The following is a 15243-nucleotide window of genomic DNA, read 5'->3' as shown; positions in this document are numbered from 1 at the left end:
TCCTGGCATGAGTCCCTAAGACTTCTCTGCCCTCACCACAACCTGGGTACAACCCTTTACTTTAGCAGTGAGTAATCCTGTCAAATGGGAGTCTGCTTCTTTGTGGAGAGGTATTTTGTCTTTCGTTTGTATAAAAATAGTATGGAAAATTAATTCTGGAAGGGGAAAAAAAAGGGAGGGGGAAGTGGGTCAAATATCTTTCAGAATTGTCTGCTAGGTGGAGCCTGGGAAACATATTTGTTCTATAGTCTTGTCTGGGTAATACAAATATGAGTGGTTAATACTCACACTCCATTTTTTTCTAATTGTTCTCTGTTTAGCTTTGAATTTATCTCCCTTTTTTCTTAAATGGAATTTAAGACACCCCTTTGTTAGCAACTGCGACAATATCCTCCAAAATTAAAACGAAAGAAACAAGAGCATATATGCATCCTTTCTGTATCTTTTCATTTAAATTACTTTGTGTCACACATGTCACTTCCAATTTAACCATTTGAAGAATAAACAAACCATTGTGAACCAAAAATCTGTTCAGATTTTTTTGGCAGGAAAAAAGGAGTATATTAATTTTCATTGTTGGTGAAGTTTCCCAACAGCAGCTTTACTGTTTCTTTTTTGCCTCCAGCTAGCAGCTAAAGATCAGTTATAAAACTGTATACAAATACTTCCATGTATTGAAAGAACAGTATTTTGACACTCAGTGACACAAGGAAATAAAAAGGGGAAAAAAAAGCAGTAATCTAGTTTTTGATAACACAATGAGAACTTTGTGTTCAACTGTGGTGCATATGAGAAACACAGTGTTGTGTTAACAGGGAAGGTTCACCTTTAAGGTTTATCTGGATTATAATTCTTGTGGTTTTTATTAATAAAACTGCCTACTAAAGTTTCACAAGTCCTCCCTGAGATCTGTAAAACAATTGGTCTATCTGCTTACAAGAGAAAAGTTAGACAATATTTCCTAGTATTTCCTACAGATGTGAGGGCTTTTGTTTCAAAAGACATTGATACTGTTTTCATTCAAGATGTTCCACAAAGATTATCAGGTATTTTATTATCTTAGTAACTTTATAATTGTTGGATTACTCTCTTTAAATATATCAACTATGCTCTTTTAACTTGAAAGCAAAAAACAGTCATGGATCTGAACACAGTTCAGCTCTGAACAAGCTCACATCTATGGCCAAATTGTAGTATTTGACTAAACCATCAAGCATGCTTCAAATAGCTTCTGTGGCAGTTTATCAACTGTAACTGAAAACCTGTAAGAAAGTTTATAAAATTAGTCACGTCATATTGCCTCTGTAAATATACCCTAGGCAACTTTGAATATATACATCAGTGAACTTGTTTTTTTGTTGTTGTTTGTTTACTTTATTTGGATTCTTAAGGTAAAATTTTCATTGTTTCTTACCTCAGGATGTGTTTTTCCTCTCAGGAAAATGTTTTTGTCTCTAATCTGTTCTTATTTTATACCTTTTCTGTCAGTGATGTAACTTTTCATGGTTTGCAAATGTTGCTCTTCTGAATGGAATCAGCTGCCATGTCGTAAGTACTCAATGTCTCCTCTGCATGAGTAGAAAGGACAATGCTAAAGGAAAAGCTTTGTACACAGACATTGGAGTCCTTATGTTCAGCATTACACTGTTAAGGAAGAAACATTTCAAAATGTATTTAAACTGATGAGATCTGATAGATACTTAAATGGTGGTATTCAGAAGGATTTTTCCGTGAATGAAAGTTCCTTGAGGAACCAATCGTGCACTGATGGTGAGATTTTTGGTGATCTGAGAAAACAGGATGATGACTCTTCAGGGGAAAGGAACAGGCATATGTCCTGCATTTCTTGGGCAGTACCTCTTTTGCTGTAGGTTTTGAGAGAGGGCTGAGGTTATGATAAGTGTCACTCTTGTTGCAATGACAGACAATGGCCTCAGTCATGAACTACTGTTTGCCTTTGAAATACAAGCTGCAACACATATTAAGGTTCTTGATTATTGGGTGTGCACCCTTACTTTTTATGCAACTGAGCAAGAAGGGACATACTGTAGGAAAAAAAAAAACAACATAGGAGTACATTGATTATGCATACTCTCATATTCCTGCTGTCACTGGCTCCTTGGAGTATCAGCATGCCTGGCAGCACATCCCTGTGGTTTTCTTTGGCAAGAGTTTCCCTGCCGTGCTTGCCTTATAACATCGTAAGAAACAAGTACTAAAGCAATAGTCATTACTTAGACTGAACTCCCATTGTGACAGGGAGTATGGGATCATGCCCAGTGCTTTTGTGTTGGCTTTCAGGCAGAGGCAGCTTATATTCTGATCGCAGGGGGGGTTTTGCTGCACTTGAGCTTCGTTAGTGTTTTTCAGCCATGGGTGCTGTGCCCCTATTGTGTGCAGAACGTGCGTAAGGAGATTTTTTTTCCCCTCTGTTGTGTACTATATGTATGTGTTACTGTCTTTTTATATAATCTTCTTATATATCTCTCTCTCATGCCCAGTGGGTACACCCAATACACACCTACGCTTTTAACAGTCACAGAAGTCAATCAGATGTGGGTGACTCAGTCAGCACAGCACCTCTTCTTCCTTCCCTGCCTCTCCAAAAGTAAATAAACAGGCAAACTGGAAGTCAGTCTGGTTTCAGAGCTCTGAGTCCATGTCCCCAGTCTCACTTTTCGAAGGTAAGATCATCAGTTGTGGTAATTTCTGTAGCAGCTTGTGAAACCACAACCAGTCAGCTGGATTGTGTCAGGAAGAACAGAGTGATGGCATCTGGAACTGCTTCACATCCAGGCAGGCAGGAAGTGCGTGGGCATCACATCTCCCCATGTCGCGCAGCACAGAAGGTGCTGAGCAGTCTCTTTCCACACTAGTTCGATTGAGTTGGGACAATGCGGAGAGGGAGGTGATACAATAACTCTGTCTTTTGTGGCACAACAGGAGCATCTCCTCATGATGCTTGCAGAAACAGCAGTCATGCCAGGCCTTTGTGCTCACCATATGGGGAGAAGGTTCTCCTTTGCTGCCACACCCGTGTAAAGACGCGTCATGCTTTGGCCCAAAATGCTCAATTCTCCTTCTCAGTGGTGACCCCAGCAGGATAGCTAGGTTTAGGATCACTAGAGAATTCCATGTCCAACCCACTGAATTCTTCTGCCCGATTCTAGACAATAGAGTATGGAATACTGTAAAGACACAGAATTTCTGTAAATGGGGATAATGTACTCTGGGGTCTCTCTGGGTGGTGATGTTTTCTAACTTAGTCAGAAATTGCTCCCTAATTGTTGACAGCCTTGAGGTAACCCATGCCCTCTGCAAGTGATAACTAAGTAGAGCTAGACGCTCGCCAGTCTCTGCTTCTTTGTCTCTAAAACACATGGACAATGCACCCTGTATCAGGCTGCAACTATCTGTTCCATCTCCTAAAGTAAACATTACTGATTTGGTTTGATTTTTTTTGTGCATGTGGTAAGTACAAAGCAGCCAGAAGTTTTCTGCATAATACCTAGAAACATGTATGGAATATTTTTTTGACAGTATAGGACTTGGGAAAAAAAAAAAGCTGTGTAGCAGCACAGGACAATAATAATTAGTACCAACGATAACATTTTCCATTTATCACATCGTGTGTCTGTTCAGTCATATCTGGTTTGAGTCTTGGACTGGATGAGACATAAGAAAAGACTGCTCATCCTCTTGAAAAACCGTCATTTACTTCTACAGCTGAAATCATCTGTTGTACTTTAAAGTCTCTGAAAGTTGGATTTATATTTCTTTTTTCTTTTAAATAGGCAGATATCTGATTATGAGCCCATTTCAACAATATACAGTGCTAAGAGCAGACAGTGAAAGAAAAGTATCAAATATAGAGAGTTAAACATAACCTTAGCTACTGGGTCTTTGTTATCCATGGATGACAGCCTGGTTAATAAATGTTTTCTCACTGGTATTCTGGGCTGGAAGTTAATGGTGAAACACATCTACAACATACTCCAGATGCTCGAGACAACCAGACACATCACAACCACAGCAGCATTGGCACGCACAGAATGTACCTATACAGGGGTTATGTTTGGCCGGCTTGGGTTTTCTCCTTCACTATCCCAGGTGCAAACAACTGTGAAAGCCAAGAAATTTGGGCAGGGAGAGGACTGGCTCATGTTTTGGGTACGTTGCTTGAAAATGGTGCTTACCACTGGCAAGGGCTTATATACAAAAAAGGGAAGAGAGGAAAGATGAAAGATTTTGGCAGAGGCTGTAGTTCAGGCATGCAGAACAGATACCCTAGTCCACATAATCGTGTAAGTGTATCCACTTGCTAGACTTGCTACATATCTCTCTCCGGTTAGATGTCTGTCTTTAAATGCAAATGACATAGTATTGCCCTTAGACTTTGTGAGTCACTAGATCAGAGCCAAAAACAGTTCAAATATGAAAAATACATTTTGTTACATTTGCCATTAAAGGAACAGTCTTATTCTAAGAGAGCTGAAACCTGAATTATTTCCATAGTAGTTTTCTCCTCCTTTTCAATATTTGTGCACTTTTTGTTTACTGGATCAAATTAAAAATTACGGAGAGGGTAGCAGAACTGAACACAAACAATTTCCTTACATGCTGCCAGTCCTTCCAAAAAAGCCTTTACAAAGAAATACAGGAAACTCCCTGATTCTCCATTCCTGCACCAGAAGAATTCCGAAATATATGACCTTGTGATGGTTAAAAGATAGCCAAGAGCCAAAGCTGGGCAGTGTTTTTATCCCAGTTCAGCCATGTCATGGGTCATGTGGTTCAGCATGTGAACAGGAAGGTGAGAATGGGTGAACTTTTGCCTCAGTTGTGCAGTCCATCAGAGAATAAATGGAGCAAATCACTCTGCAGCTGTATCTGGAGGTGAATGGCTGAATACCTCTCACACAGAGGCCTTTGTGTTCTGGACATGATCTAGCATTATGATGGGACGCACTAGGCTGAGGCTTTGTAGCAATTACTAAGCCATTATCACGCTAGAACATGAGATCATTTATCTTCTAATTCAGAGTGTCACCTGTTCTTCATTTGCCAGTCAATAACCATTAATTACTTTCAGTGGAAATTTAAACAAAGCTTTTCCCCTCTGTTAAAACCAGTAAGCCATTTAGTAACGACAAATAAACCCAGAGCTGTATCTCCCACTTTCCTCTTATTCTCAGCCCAGAGTCTGGTACAATATGAACTCTTAAAGGAAATGCCTAGAAATTGATAGGTCAAGGGCCTTTATTAGTCTGATGTGGTAGGAAGCACATCGCTGGCACTTGCTGTAAGGGAAAGCACATAGCTTCTTTTTGGACACAGATTTCTCATTGGTTGTCACAAGCTGTACCTGTGGAAATACAGATTTGAACGTGGAGCTTGTTTGAAGATTTTCCTATATTCTTGCTTGCCTTTGTGTTTTTTAATGGACTGTTCATGCAGTTCCATTCAAAGCACCAGCATTTGGTTGCCCTCCTCAAAGCAAAACGGAACTATTGCTTCCTTTGTATGTAATTTTTAGCCTTTTAGTTGTTTGGGTTTTTTCATACCTGGTTTGATTGAGGTAAATGCCAACAATTGTGAATGCCAAAAAAAAAAATAATCATCAGTGATAAATTCTCAAGTAATCATTAATCTAAACATTCTTTCCTTGTAAGAGTTGAGGCAAAAAATTGCTCTGAGCAACTCTATCTGCATCTTTTGATTGTTGCTAAGTTGAACCTATAGAAATTTACTGCTGTTTAAGTTGTATTTCTAAGACAGTGACTGCTTGGTCTTTGAAATGTTAGACAGGAGTTGATACATCCAAATGCATAAAATTTGGTGGGACCAATTCTCAAAGGATGGGTTTTTATTAGGATTTTGTAGCTGTCTTCTTCAATGTAGTGCACATTTTAGAGTTAAAAAAAAAAAAAAACCTTCCAGTGCTATTTTATATTAATACACAAAATTAATGCGTAAGTATTTCCAGTACTCACTGGATGGTTGAATGTCTCTTCTTAAGCACCCACATGAAATTATATCCAATGAATTACAATACTGAGGTAATTAAAAGTGGAGGGATGGCAAAAAAATTTCCATAAGTCTGATCCTTGTTCTTAGACATATTAATATTAATTTATAAGTATTACAAGATACAATTAATATTGATTTGCAAACGTGCATAGTAAATATCAGGTCCTTGTGCTAATATTGCATATTTGGTCAACAAACATGGTATTTGGGGGGTAGGGGCTTATTTTTACCAATAAATGAGGTTTGATTGTTACAGCTCTGTCACACGTAACTGACACTACAGTGCTGTGTATGTTTCAAACACAGAAAGGCAAGACCTTGAATTCAAAATGTACAGCAAACATCGACTAAAATGAGGAGAACTGTTGTAAATTCTGACTCTGACTGACTGTCTAATCTAGGAAATCCTTATTCACTCAAATAGTGACTTCTCATATGAGGAAGCTGGATGTTTTCACCTGGGCTGTTTAATGAAAGCTGAAGATCTGTGAAATCAGGGACTAGGCTAAGAGAACCCTAACTGTCAGTTCTTATTTTAGATACTCCTTGTATCTTTCTGTGAAGCTGCTACTACTGTGAATCCCAAAAGCTTGTCCAGTCATGAAGAAACAGGAGTTGGTGATTTACGGTGACCTCACAAATCAGCAGGGAAACCCCAATGTTCCAAGAAAGCTCATATGGGAGATACAAGTTAAGACATCTCCTCCCCACAAGAGGAGTTTCATCAGCCAGCCGGGTATTTCTGCGTCACTGGCTAGGAAGTTCAGCCCTGGAAAGGAAAAATAAAGTTTCTGCCATTGTCCTGCCCAGCAGGTCATATCCCAAAAGCACAATTAATGTCAAGGACTTACACAGCAGTTGCCCAAAACCCAGCCTTCCACGCACGTTCAAGAAGCAAAAAGGTTCAAAAGGAACATGTTAATAAAATCTTGTCAAAACTTTGGAAGATGCATAAAATAATAACTGGAAAGAAAAATTACTTGGAAATAGAACCATTTAAGTGGAATGTATCGCCTTGCTTTGCTGGACACTGATTTATTAAGAATAAGGAGGGGGGGGGGAAATTGAATATTTCAGGTGGTATTTACCAAGAGAAACTGAGCTGTCCCAAAGCTTTTATTAATCTGATTTGCAGAGTATCCACTACCATCAAGGGACCTACTAAAGTTGTTTTCTTTAAAGCTGATGTGAAGAGGTCAATGCAAATAGCGTTGTGGATTACACTGTGAGAATATGACAGTCCTTCTACCATATGGAGAGAAAGTTGAATTATTTTGTTTTCCTTTTCTGGTTATTTATTAAATGGGGATCATGCCATACAGGTATTCCCTTTTACTCTCCAAAGGAAATGAAGTGTTTACATCATTTTGATTGATCTAAAGTAATAATTATTTTGTCTGCCTACAGCTTCTAGACAGTCAAATAGTCTAGTCACCAGAGCAGTGGCTAGCACATCAGAAAACTGAAATGTACCTGCCGTGATACCTTAGACAAGTCATATGTGTCTTTGCTTGCCTCGTTTTCCATCTGCTTTCCTGCTTTCATGCTGACTTAGCTTGTCAGCCCTCCAAGATGGTGCTCATCTGTCATTACTTGTTTGTGGGAGGGGGCTTTGTGAAAGACATTGCTGTGGGAAGTAAACCTCCTCCCCTGAAATGCAAATATGTTGACAATCACATGAAGTTTTGCTTCAAAACCTATCGTGATTTTTGTTGCTGCACAAACAGTTCTCTGAAAGAGATGTGAATGGTTCTCTCGCTGTTCTACCAGTGTCCTCTGTGTCCCCAAGTCAAAAGAAAAAATTTCTGCTACTGTGCTTTAATATGTAACATTCAGCACATATTCAAGAGCAAAACCAAATTGACTTGGTGAAATAAAATGTTGACTATTCTTAGCTACCTTTTTAATGACTTACTCTTCATTAAAATCTGAACTTAGCCAAAGCAAATGTAACATATCCAAAAGGGCCCATATTTTCATGAATTGATGTGTTTGACATCATTCTATAACAAACAGCACAACTGGGCTGAAACATCACAAAATGTAGTTCTTTTCTCCATATCTGTGTCAATTCAGTGCTTTAAACAAGTGAATCCACGGTTTTGAGCACTAAACCAAGTCTCAGTGTTCAAAAGTAAACATATTAAAATCTCCCGTGCAGAAACCCCTGCTGTGAAACAAATTGGAAATCAAGTACGGCATTGTTTTCTATAATAAGGAATAATTTAACTCTTTTCAGAGTTGCATTGAACTATTATCCACCATGTTAGGAAAGTGTTATTTTCCCCTGCTTGGGATACATGTGTGTATGTGTAGTCACTTCCAAACCAAAAATGCTGTAGTCTAATATCACGTACCAAAAAGGCCACTTACAAGTGCAATGAATCTGGCTTTGTTTTTCTTTCTGCAGGCCATGTGGCTGATGTTGCAAACAGATGAGCCCGAGGACTTTGTCATAGCCACTGGGGAGGTCCATAGTGTCCGTGAATTTGTGGAGAAGTCATTTAAACACATAGGGAAAACCATTGTGTAAGTATGAACATGCAATATCAGCCACAGGTTGAACATTTCTAGCCTGTTCAGTTTGCTGTGTTACAGAGTATTGTTTCTCTACACTTTTATTTTTTACTCCTCACTTTCTAATTTTGTAGTATGGTAGACTTTCTGGGTATAAATGACTGCCACACAGTGGGTACCACTAGTGTTGCCCTCTAGATCAATAAGAAGAAAAAAACAAAAAAGGCAGGTTTGTCTTAATTTTTATTGCAAGTCTTTGTTCTCTGTTGTCCTGTTCACCCCCCACCTTGGGGGACAGATGCCCATCCAAAGAGGTTGGTTCCAGGGTGCGGTTCATCACTGCTGCAAAAGGGGCTTTTCTGTCAAATTCTCAATTTTGTGCCCCCCATCTGCACAGTTCTGCTCCCATCCTCTGCCATCTCAAGAGATGACACCTGCCAACCCTGTTATTTCTCCATGACAGCCCATCAGCCACACCACAGGGATTATGTAGCAACCCACTCTACATTCCTATTAGCTCTTCTCCTACTAAGCCATAAAAATGCTGAGCGGTGGGTGCAGAATGTTTACAATGCATATTCCGCATAGTTTGATTGAAAATACAAAATTCCTTCTCAAGGCCGTATAATAAAATCAGGATGGCTTGGTGAGCGCCTTCTGTAATTTATATTTTTATTGTTTATTATTTTTTCAATTTCCCTCCTTCTGTATCTTCTCTGGGCCCCATGCATCAACATACCGATCTCAGCTGGAAAAGGGAGAGGAAAGCCACAGGCTCTTCCATGACGCTAGCGCCAGCTCTGTTCCTCAGGCCATCAAAGTCACTTGTGCAGCTGGTGAACTTTTGACAGGGCCAATAAGTTTTACTTGGGAACAAAAACTTGACAAATTCAATAAATATGCAGAAGTGCACAGATATATACAATACTATTTGAACAACCAGTGGGTGGCTGGGGAGGTAATAACATTTTCCCCTCAATGAGTTTTTAGTCTGGTTTCAATTTTTGGCATCAGCTTCCAGAAAAAATTCTGATGGGGGGAGAGAGAGACTGTATAAATAGGATTTCTAGCCCCAAAGCTCTCAGATTTGGGAATAAATTTTTCTCCATAATTTTAGCATATCTTGATACTGAGATGTTCCTGGGTGATCATACATTGTCCTGTATGCCTTAACAGCAGTGAGGTTTGACAAGGTAAAGTGGAGGCAGAAGGAGCTCTGGTAATTGCTGTGTCTTTCTTTTCTTTTTCTCCTTTTTCTATACTTTCCTTTCTTGTGTTTATAAGTTAATTCTCCCTAGTAAGCATTGATACAAATATGCTGTGGATTCAGATGCTCCATCTAAGTAAGCATTCCCAAGATTTTGAGAACAATTTTGTCCATATGTAGTGTTTTCAAAGGCAAGAATAAAGATTTGTTGAACATTTTTTAATTTATTATTATTTTTAATTTTGACTCCCTAAAGTTAGAAACTAAAATGTATAGATCTATACCTAGCTGAATGTCTCTCTTTACAGATGTTCTCAATATCACCGTTTCTTTTGATGTCAGTAAGTTTATCCATTAGTTTAAAATTAAATTGCCTGCTTTGTTATTGGCCTAAGAAATCTCAACATTTTGCAGCACAGACGAATCAGCATATATTTTTCACATAGCTAATTAAACCCTAGAGAAAAACCTAAAGAAAAAAACTATTACACAAATAAAACTGAAAGTTCTTTTATTAATAGCTTCTGTTATTGAGAGGATATTAAAGGCTTATTTTAGATTTAGTTGGTCCTAACACACAAGATTTTGTGTCCTGTTTGTTTAATTTTTGCTTACATGTGACTCCATACAGTGGACTGCATATAATTCATGTTCGTGATTACCGCCACCAGTGTTTGAATTGAATCAATCAGTTGTGAGTTTCTCTCTTAGGAAAACTCTACAGCATGACTCCAAATGATGAGGTAGGGCAGGTATTTGGTTCGTACTAAGGCATAGTTGCATTTTTTTTTTACTAATCAATAAAAGAAATTTTCAAAAATTGTATAAGAAACCACTTGACCTCTAGTAACATGGATTTTTAGGAATCTAAATTGCTTTAGAAATGAGGCTTGGGCTGCTAATCCTCATGGCTCTTCTGACATTTCTCTTCACTGACTAATTTATTAATTCCTTAAGCCATTTACAGGTGATGTATAAATAGCTATATACATGGGGACTAAGGTGACATTTTAGGTGCTAATGATAATTTTGTTGCTGATCATTTTGACAGTGGTGTAATTCTGATCATTTTAGATAGTGTTTAGCTTAATAAACCAGCCATCCCTTCCCTTTGATCCTAGGGTGGGAGTAGTGTCACAACAGATCCCACTACTCATCCCATTGCCTTTGTTCATCTTTCACCTGGCACTACATGTGAAATATTTCTAAGGATTTGGAAAGTTTGTTTGAGAATCTTCATAATTTTTCTAGATATCAGCCTGGCCCACACCATTTTTCTAGGTGTCAGCCTTTTGCAGCACCCACATGCTCTGTCTTTACCCTCACTGGCTTTGCAGCTGGACAGCTGCTAACCTCTCACATTCTTTGAAACCCCCAAGGGATTTCTACTCCCACCTCCTCCAGTTTGAACATATCTTCTTCAGGGAGTAACCTGGCAGTGAAATCCTCCCTTTTAACATTGCGAGACCCCACTGGTGACTCCCATTGATCTGTTTCTTTACAATTTATGAGGCACCTAAGAACCAGTGCACTAGAGTGCAGTTGCTAAATGAGTTCCTGTGAGAATGGCTGCTTTCTTCCTATATCCCTTCCTAAAAGTTTGGTTAAATTGTTTGGTTGGTTGGGCTTGGGGTTTTTTGTGCAAGGTTGCAGGTATTACGAAATTTTGCAATCTCAAAATTTTATCTGGGAAAGTTCCAGCAGCCCTTTTCACTGCTGGAAGTGATGGCACAACTTTTTAGTATTGCTGTACAATGTGCCTTTCAAAATTGATGGAATGATGGAGTAAATGGCCAGGAGGGATGTCACGGCAAGCAGCAGTTGGCAGAGCTCGTAGCGCGTCTGAGAACACAGGGCATGTATGCAGGGGCTCACAACAGTCCCTAGTTTGTGCTTTGGCACAGAAAGTTGCAAATGTAACACAGTCTTAGCTGTCACATCTTGATATTGCAGCAGAGAACAGGAAGAAGAGCAATCCTGGCTGCCCCACCAACCAACTAAAAATGTTTTGTTTTGTTTTGTGTTTTTTTTTACTTTTTTGTCTTCCTAGCAATTCATATTAACTCAAACAGCTGAAAATCCAAGACAGCCTAAAAAGTCTTTCCAAAAATATAACATGACTCTGTCATAGCCAGTCATTAGCACTTGTCAGGACTCTGTCTTCTAGCCAAAATAAGAGAGAAAGAAACTTTACTGCATTTTTGTAACTAATGAAATGTACAGCTGCAATAAGACCGATTATCTCTCTGAAACTGACTGTAAACTGTACACAGAGGTTTATCTACCTTGTGTGTTTTTTTCGTCTAACATTTATTTTTCAAGGGAGAAATTTAAAATTATAAAGTCCTCTGAATCATTCAAATTCAGTCCTTTGTACTAACAGGAAAGCCTCAGAGCTACAAATATTTTCCCCCTGTAAGGATTACACTTTTTTTTCTTTTACTTTCCCTTCTACTTATTACTAATTAAGTAGTACTTGGGGGAAACACTTCCCGCCTATAATTTGAACTACAGCAGGGTAAACTAAACAGGCAAATGCTTGTCTTGACTAATTTTCTGTCATTAATCTTATTAAATTAGAACAGGATTGCAAAGATAGCCTGAAACCACTACAGCACTCAGTGTTCTTTGCAGAGTGCTACAAAGACTGCTGTCTGCAAATGTGGAAAGAAAAAATAAAAATAAAAAAAGGAAAAAAACCCAAACACCCCACAACTATTCAAGCAGTGAAAAGATTTATTGTGGGGTTTATTAATACAAAAATACATGCAGATTTGCTACAGAAATATTCGTTGCTTCCAGGATCATAATTAATTCAGTAAAAATTAGTATTTTACTCTGGTCATTTGGCTTTACATACAAATTTTATCTTAACTAACATGCCAGTTGGTCTTATAAAAGATCAGCCTTAAAAAGGGAAGTTTTCACATAAGCTATAGGGTCTAATGAGGTGAACTACTAGCAGAAGTGGAGCAGTGGCCTCTTCAGTGACAGTGAAGGTTGAACTGAGATTGAGCTGAGGGAGGAGGGGGTTTGTGGTTTGTTTTTTTGTTGTTTTTTTTCTTTTTTCTTTTTACCTTCAAAGGGAAGGTTGGGTTACAGAAACACAGGAGATTTCAAGGATTGCTCTAAGAATGGAAAGCCAACCATATGTTAGTATTGTTGCTGTGGGGACATGGACCAGGAGCCATCAAAAGTCATCATCAGAATAGCTGTTGTTTCCAGGTCTGTCTCTTGCCCATCAGAAATTGCTGGCTGGCTAGTGCTATGTGTTGTGTGTAGGAGCTCAGGAAAACCAGAAGCTTTCAGATGAGAAGGAAGGGAACAAACAATCTCGTACAGAAATTGAAGATATTTTAAAGAGTGACAGTTGAAACGAATCCAGCCAGATCAGTAAAGAATGCTGGCCTGGGAGAGCACACGTGAGCAAGGGTCCTCGCATAGGACTGCACCACGTTTATCACCATTCTCACTGTAGAGTAAAGGTTTTAGGGGGCATTTAGTCCACCTTAGCTGGAGAATTAACTCTTCCAGCTGAGCAAGCTTTTATTACTTCCTTACTTGTGCAGAGGTTTATCTGTAAGCAAACCTAATAACTGTTTCAGAACTCAAATTAAGGTTTGAAGACTGTAACAATTTAATTATCTGGTTTCATGCATCATAAGAGATATGAGAGTTTCTCCTATAGAAAACTGGGGTGAGAATTAAATGTGGTGTTTCATGGGAAATTCCCCGCTTTTTCCTCCCAAATGAAATTGAAGTTATTCTCACAAATGCAATTTGGAAAAACATCTGATTTCAGTAAGCTGGATCAATTTGGTTCTCTTCCAACCTCCTTTTAAAGAAAGAATAACTTTAAAATAATTCTTAAAGCCATTCTCAAAGAAAAAGAAAAAAAAAACAAATTTTCACATTCTGAAAATGTCAAAGCCTTTTTTTTAGATGGTATTAATATCATTTTGTTTCAGATTGACAGTAATGGAACTGACTTGAAACTAAAGCTTTTCTTTCCAGAATATTTTTTATTTTCACAGAAGCATTAATATCTCTTGAGAAAACATTTTCTTCTCAACACCAGCTTTCACAATTTGGAGTAAAGGGATAAGAGCTTCAAGAAAAAAAAGAAAGAAAAAAAAAAAAAAAGGAAAAAAAAAAAAAAAAAGGGAGCCCAGCATGTATTCTTTTTTTAAATTTCATAATGTGGGGGTCACAATTTAGATTTTTAAAATGTGAGCTTGACAATACTGGGAATATAATAACAACAGTAGCATTGTTTTGACTGTGTTCCTTTAGTGAACAAACACTGAAGACCTGATTCATAGAGCATTTGAAAAAAACTTCAGTACATCCCTCTATGGTAGCATACTTGTTCTTTAAATTTAAGCACACAAGATCATGGTTAAGCAAATCCTATAGCCTTGATTGCTTTGAAACATCAGAGCTGTTGGTGGTTGAGTTGGTGGCAAAGGAACATATGAAGAGTCATCTTTAATGTTCCCCTACAAAAGATTACTTGCAAAGGACATTAGCAGTCTGTTATATGGTGTCAGTTTTGCTGTTTTTAAAGTGCCAGGATGGAATGAAGTACTTCAGCTTAATTGTGCGTGTAGCAGCAGGTAAGCCACAAATCCAAGAAGTCTACACAAATGGTATGTCATATTAGCTGTGGAAGAAGAGCAATATTTTCATATTGCTATATATTTTATTTAAAAGGTGCATGTGATAGTTTTATTTTCTATAATGAGGCTGAGCAGCTCTAGCTACTAGTGGTTTTAAATATCTTTTAAATGCTATCAGTTCTGTTTCTACATAAAGATCAAGCAAGGAGACAAAATGCACTTGTTTGGTTTATCTGTGCTTTTGTGAAAGGTTTCATTTTTAATTGATTTATTTGCCACATCAAGAATATATGTACTTTGCTTTGTTTGCTTCTCAGCTACAGCCATTTGGACCATTTGGTCCCTTGCACTGCTATTCCCACCCTCCCTTGATTATCCTCGCTCCCCTGTGTCCTTACCTGCCCACCTAACACCCATCCGAGTGGGCCCTCCCAGCTCTTTGTCCTCAGAAAATCCTCTGTATCTGTGGACATTTTCAGAGCTTGAAGTTTGCTGTCTTACTAAGTATTTATAGGAAATGGAAGATAATTGGAATCTCCAGAGACAAAGAGAAGAAGGAATGTTCATCACCGATGATAATAGGTATTATAATAGTAGTTATCAGAAGATATGGAATTAGCCTTAAATTAAACAGTGCATTCCACTGTAAATCCAGAATGTGAAAGCTCTTGAGGGGAAGAACTTTTTAAACACATAAACTTGCATGTGCATTTGAAACATGATTAACTTAGCTTTGTGGAAACTTCTGAGGTCAATGATAGTAGTGATATCCACCAGAGCTGACAATTAGTGTCTTCCTACACAATCCTAAAAGCACCCATCAGCAGCAGTGAGGCAATCAGCAGGGCTGCAGAGGGCATCAAACCTGCT

General features: G+C 38.3%; 1 protein-coding gene across 2 annotated transcripts in view; it reads left to right on the top strand.

Annotated features, from left to right (window-relative positions):
- The window catches only part of GMDS (GDP-mannose 4,6-dehydratase), a 421835-nt gene that overhangs the window by 331003 nt on the left and 75589 nt on the right, over positions 1–15243 (top strand). For both annotated transcript variants that reach the window (XM_051611499.1, XM_051611498.1), the window contains exon 8: positions 8441–8559. In XM_051611499.1, the coding sequence (XP_051467459.1) occupies positions 8441–8559 (119 nt within the window). The remainder of the gene's footprint in view (positions 1–8440; positions 8560–15243) is intronic.

Source organism: Apus apus, chromosome 2 (assembly GCF_020740795.1).
Source record: "Apus apus isolate bApuApu2 chromosome 2, bApuApu2.pri.cur, whole genome shotgun sequence".
NCBI lineage: Eukaryota > Metazoa > Chordata > Aves > Apodiformes > Apodidae > Apus > Apus apus.
Note: the sequence above shows the minus strand (reverse complement) of the source record. Positions and strands in the feature narration are given on the sequence as shown.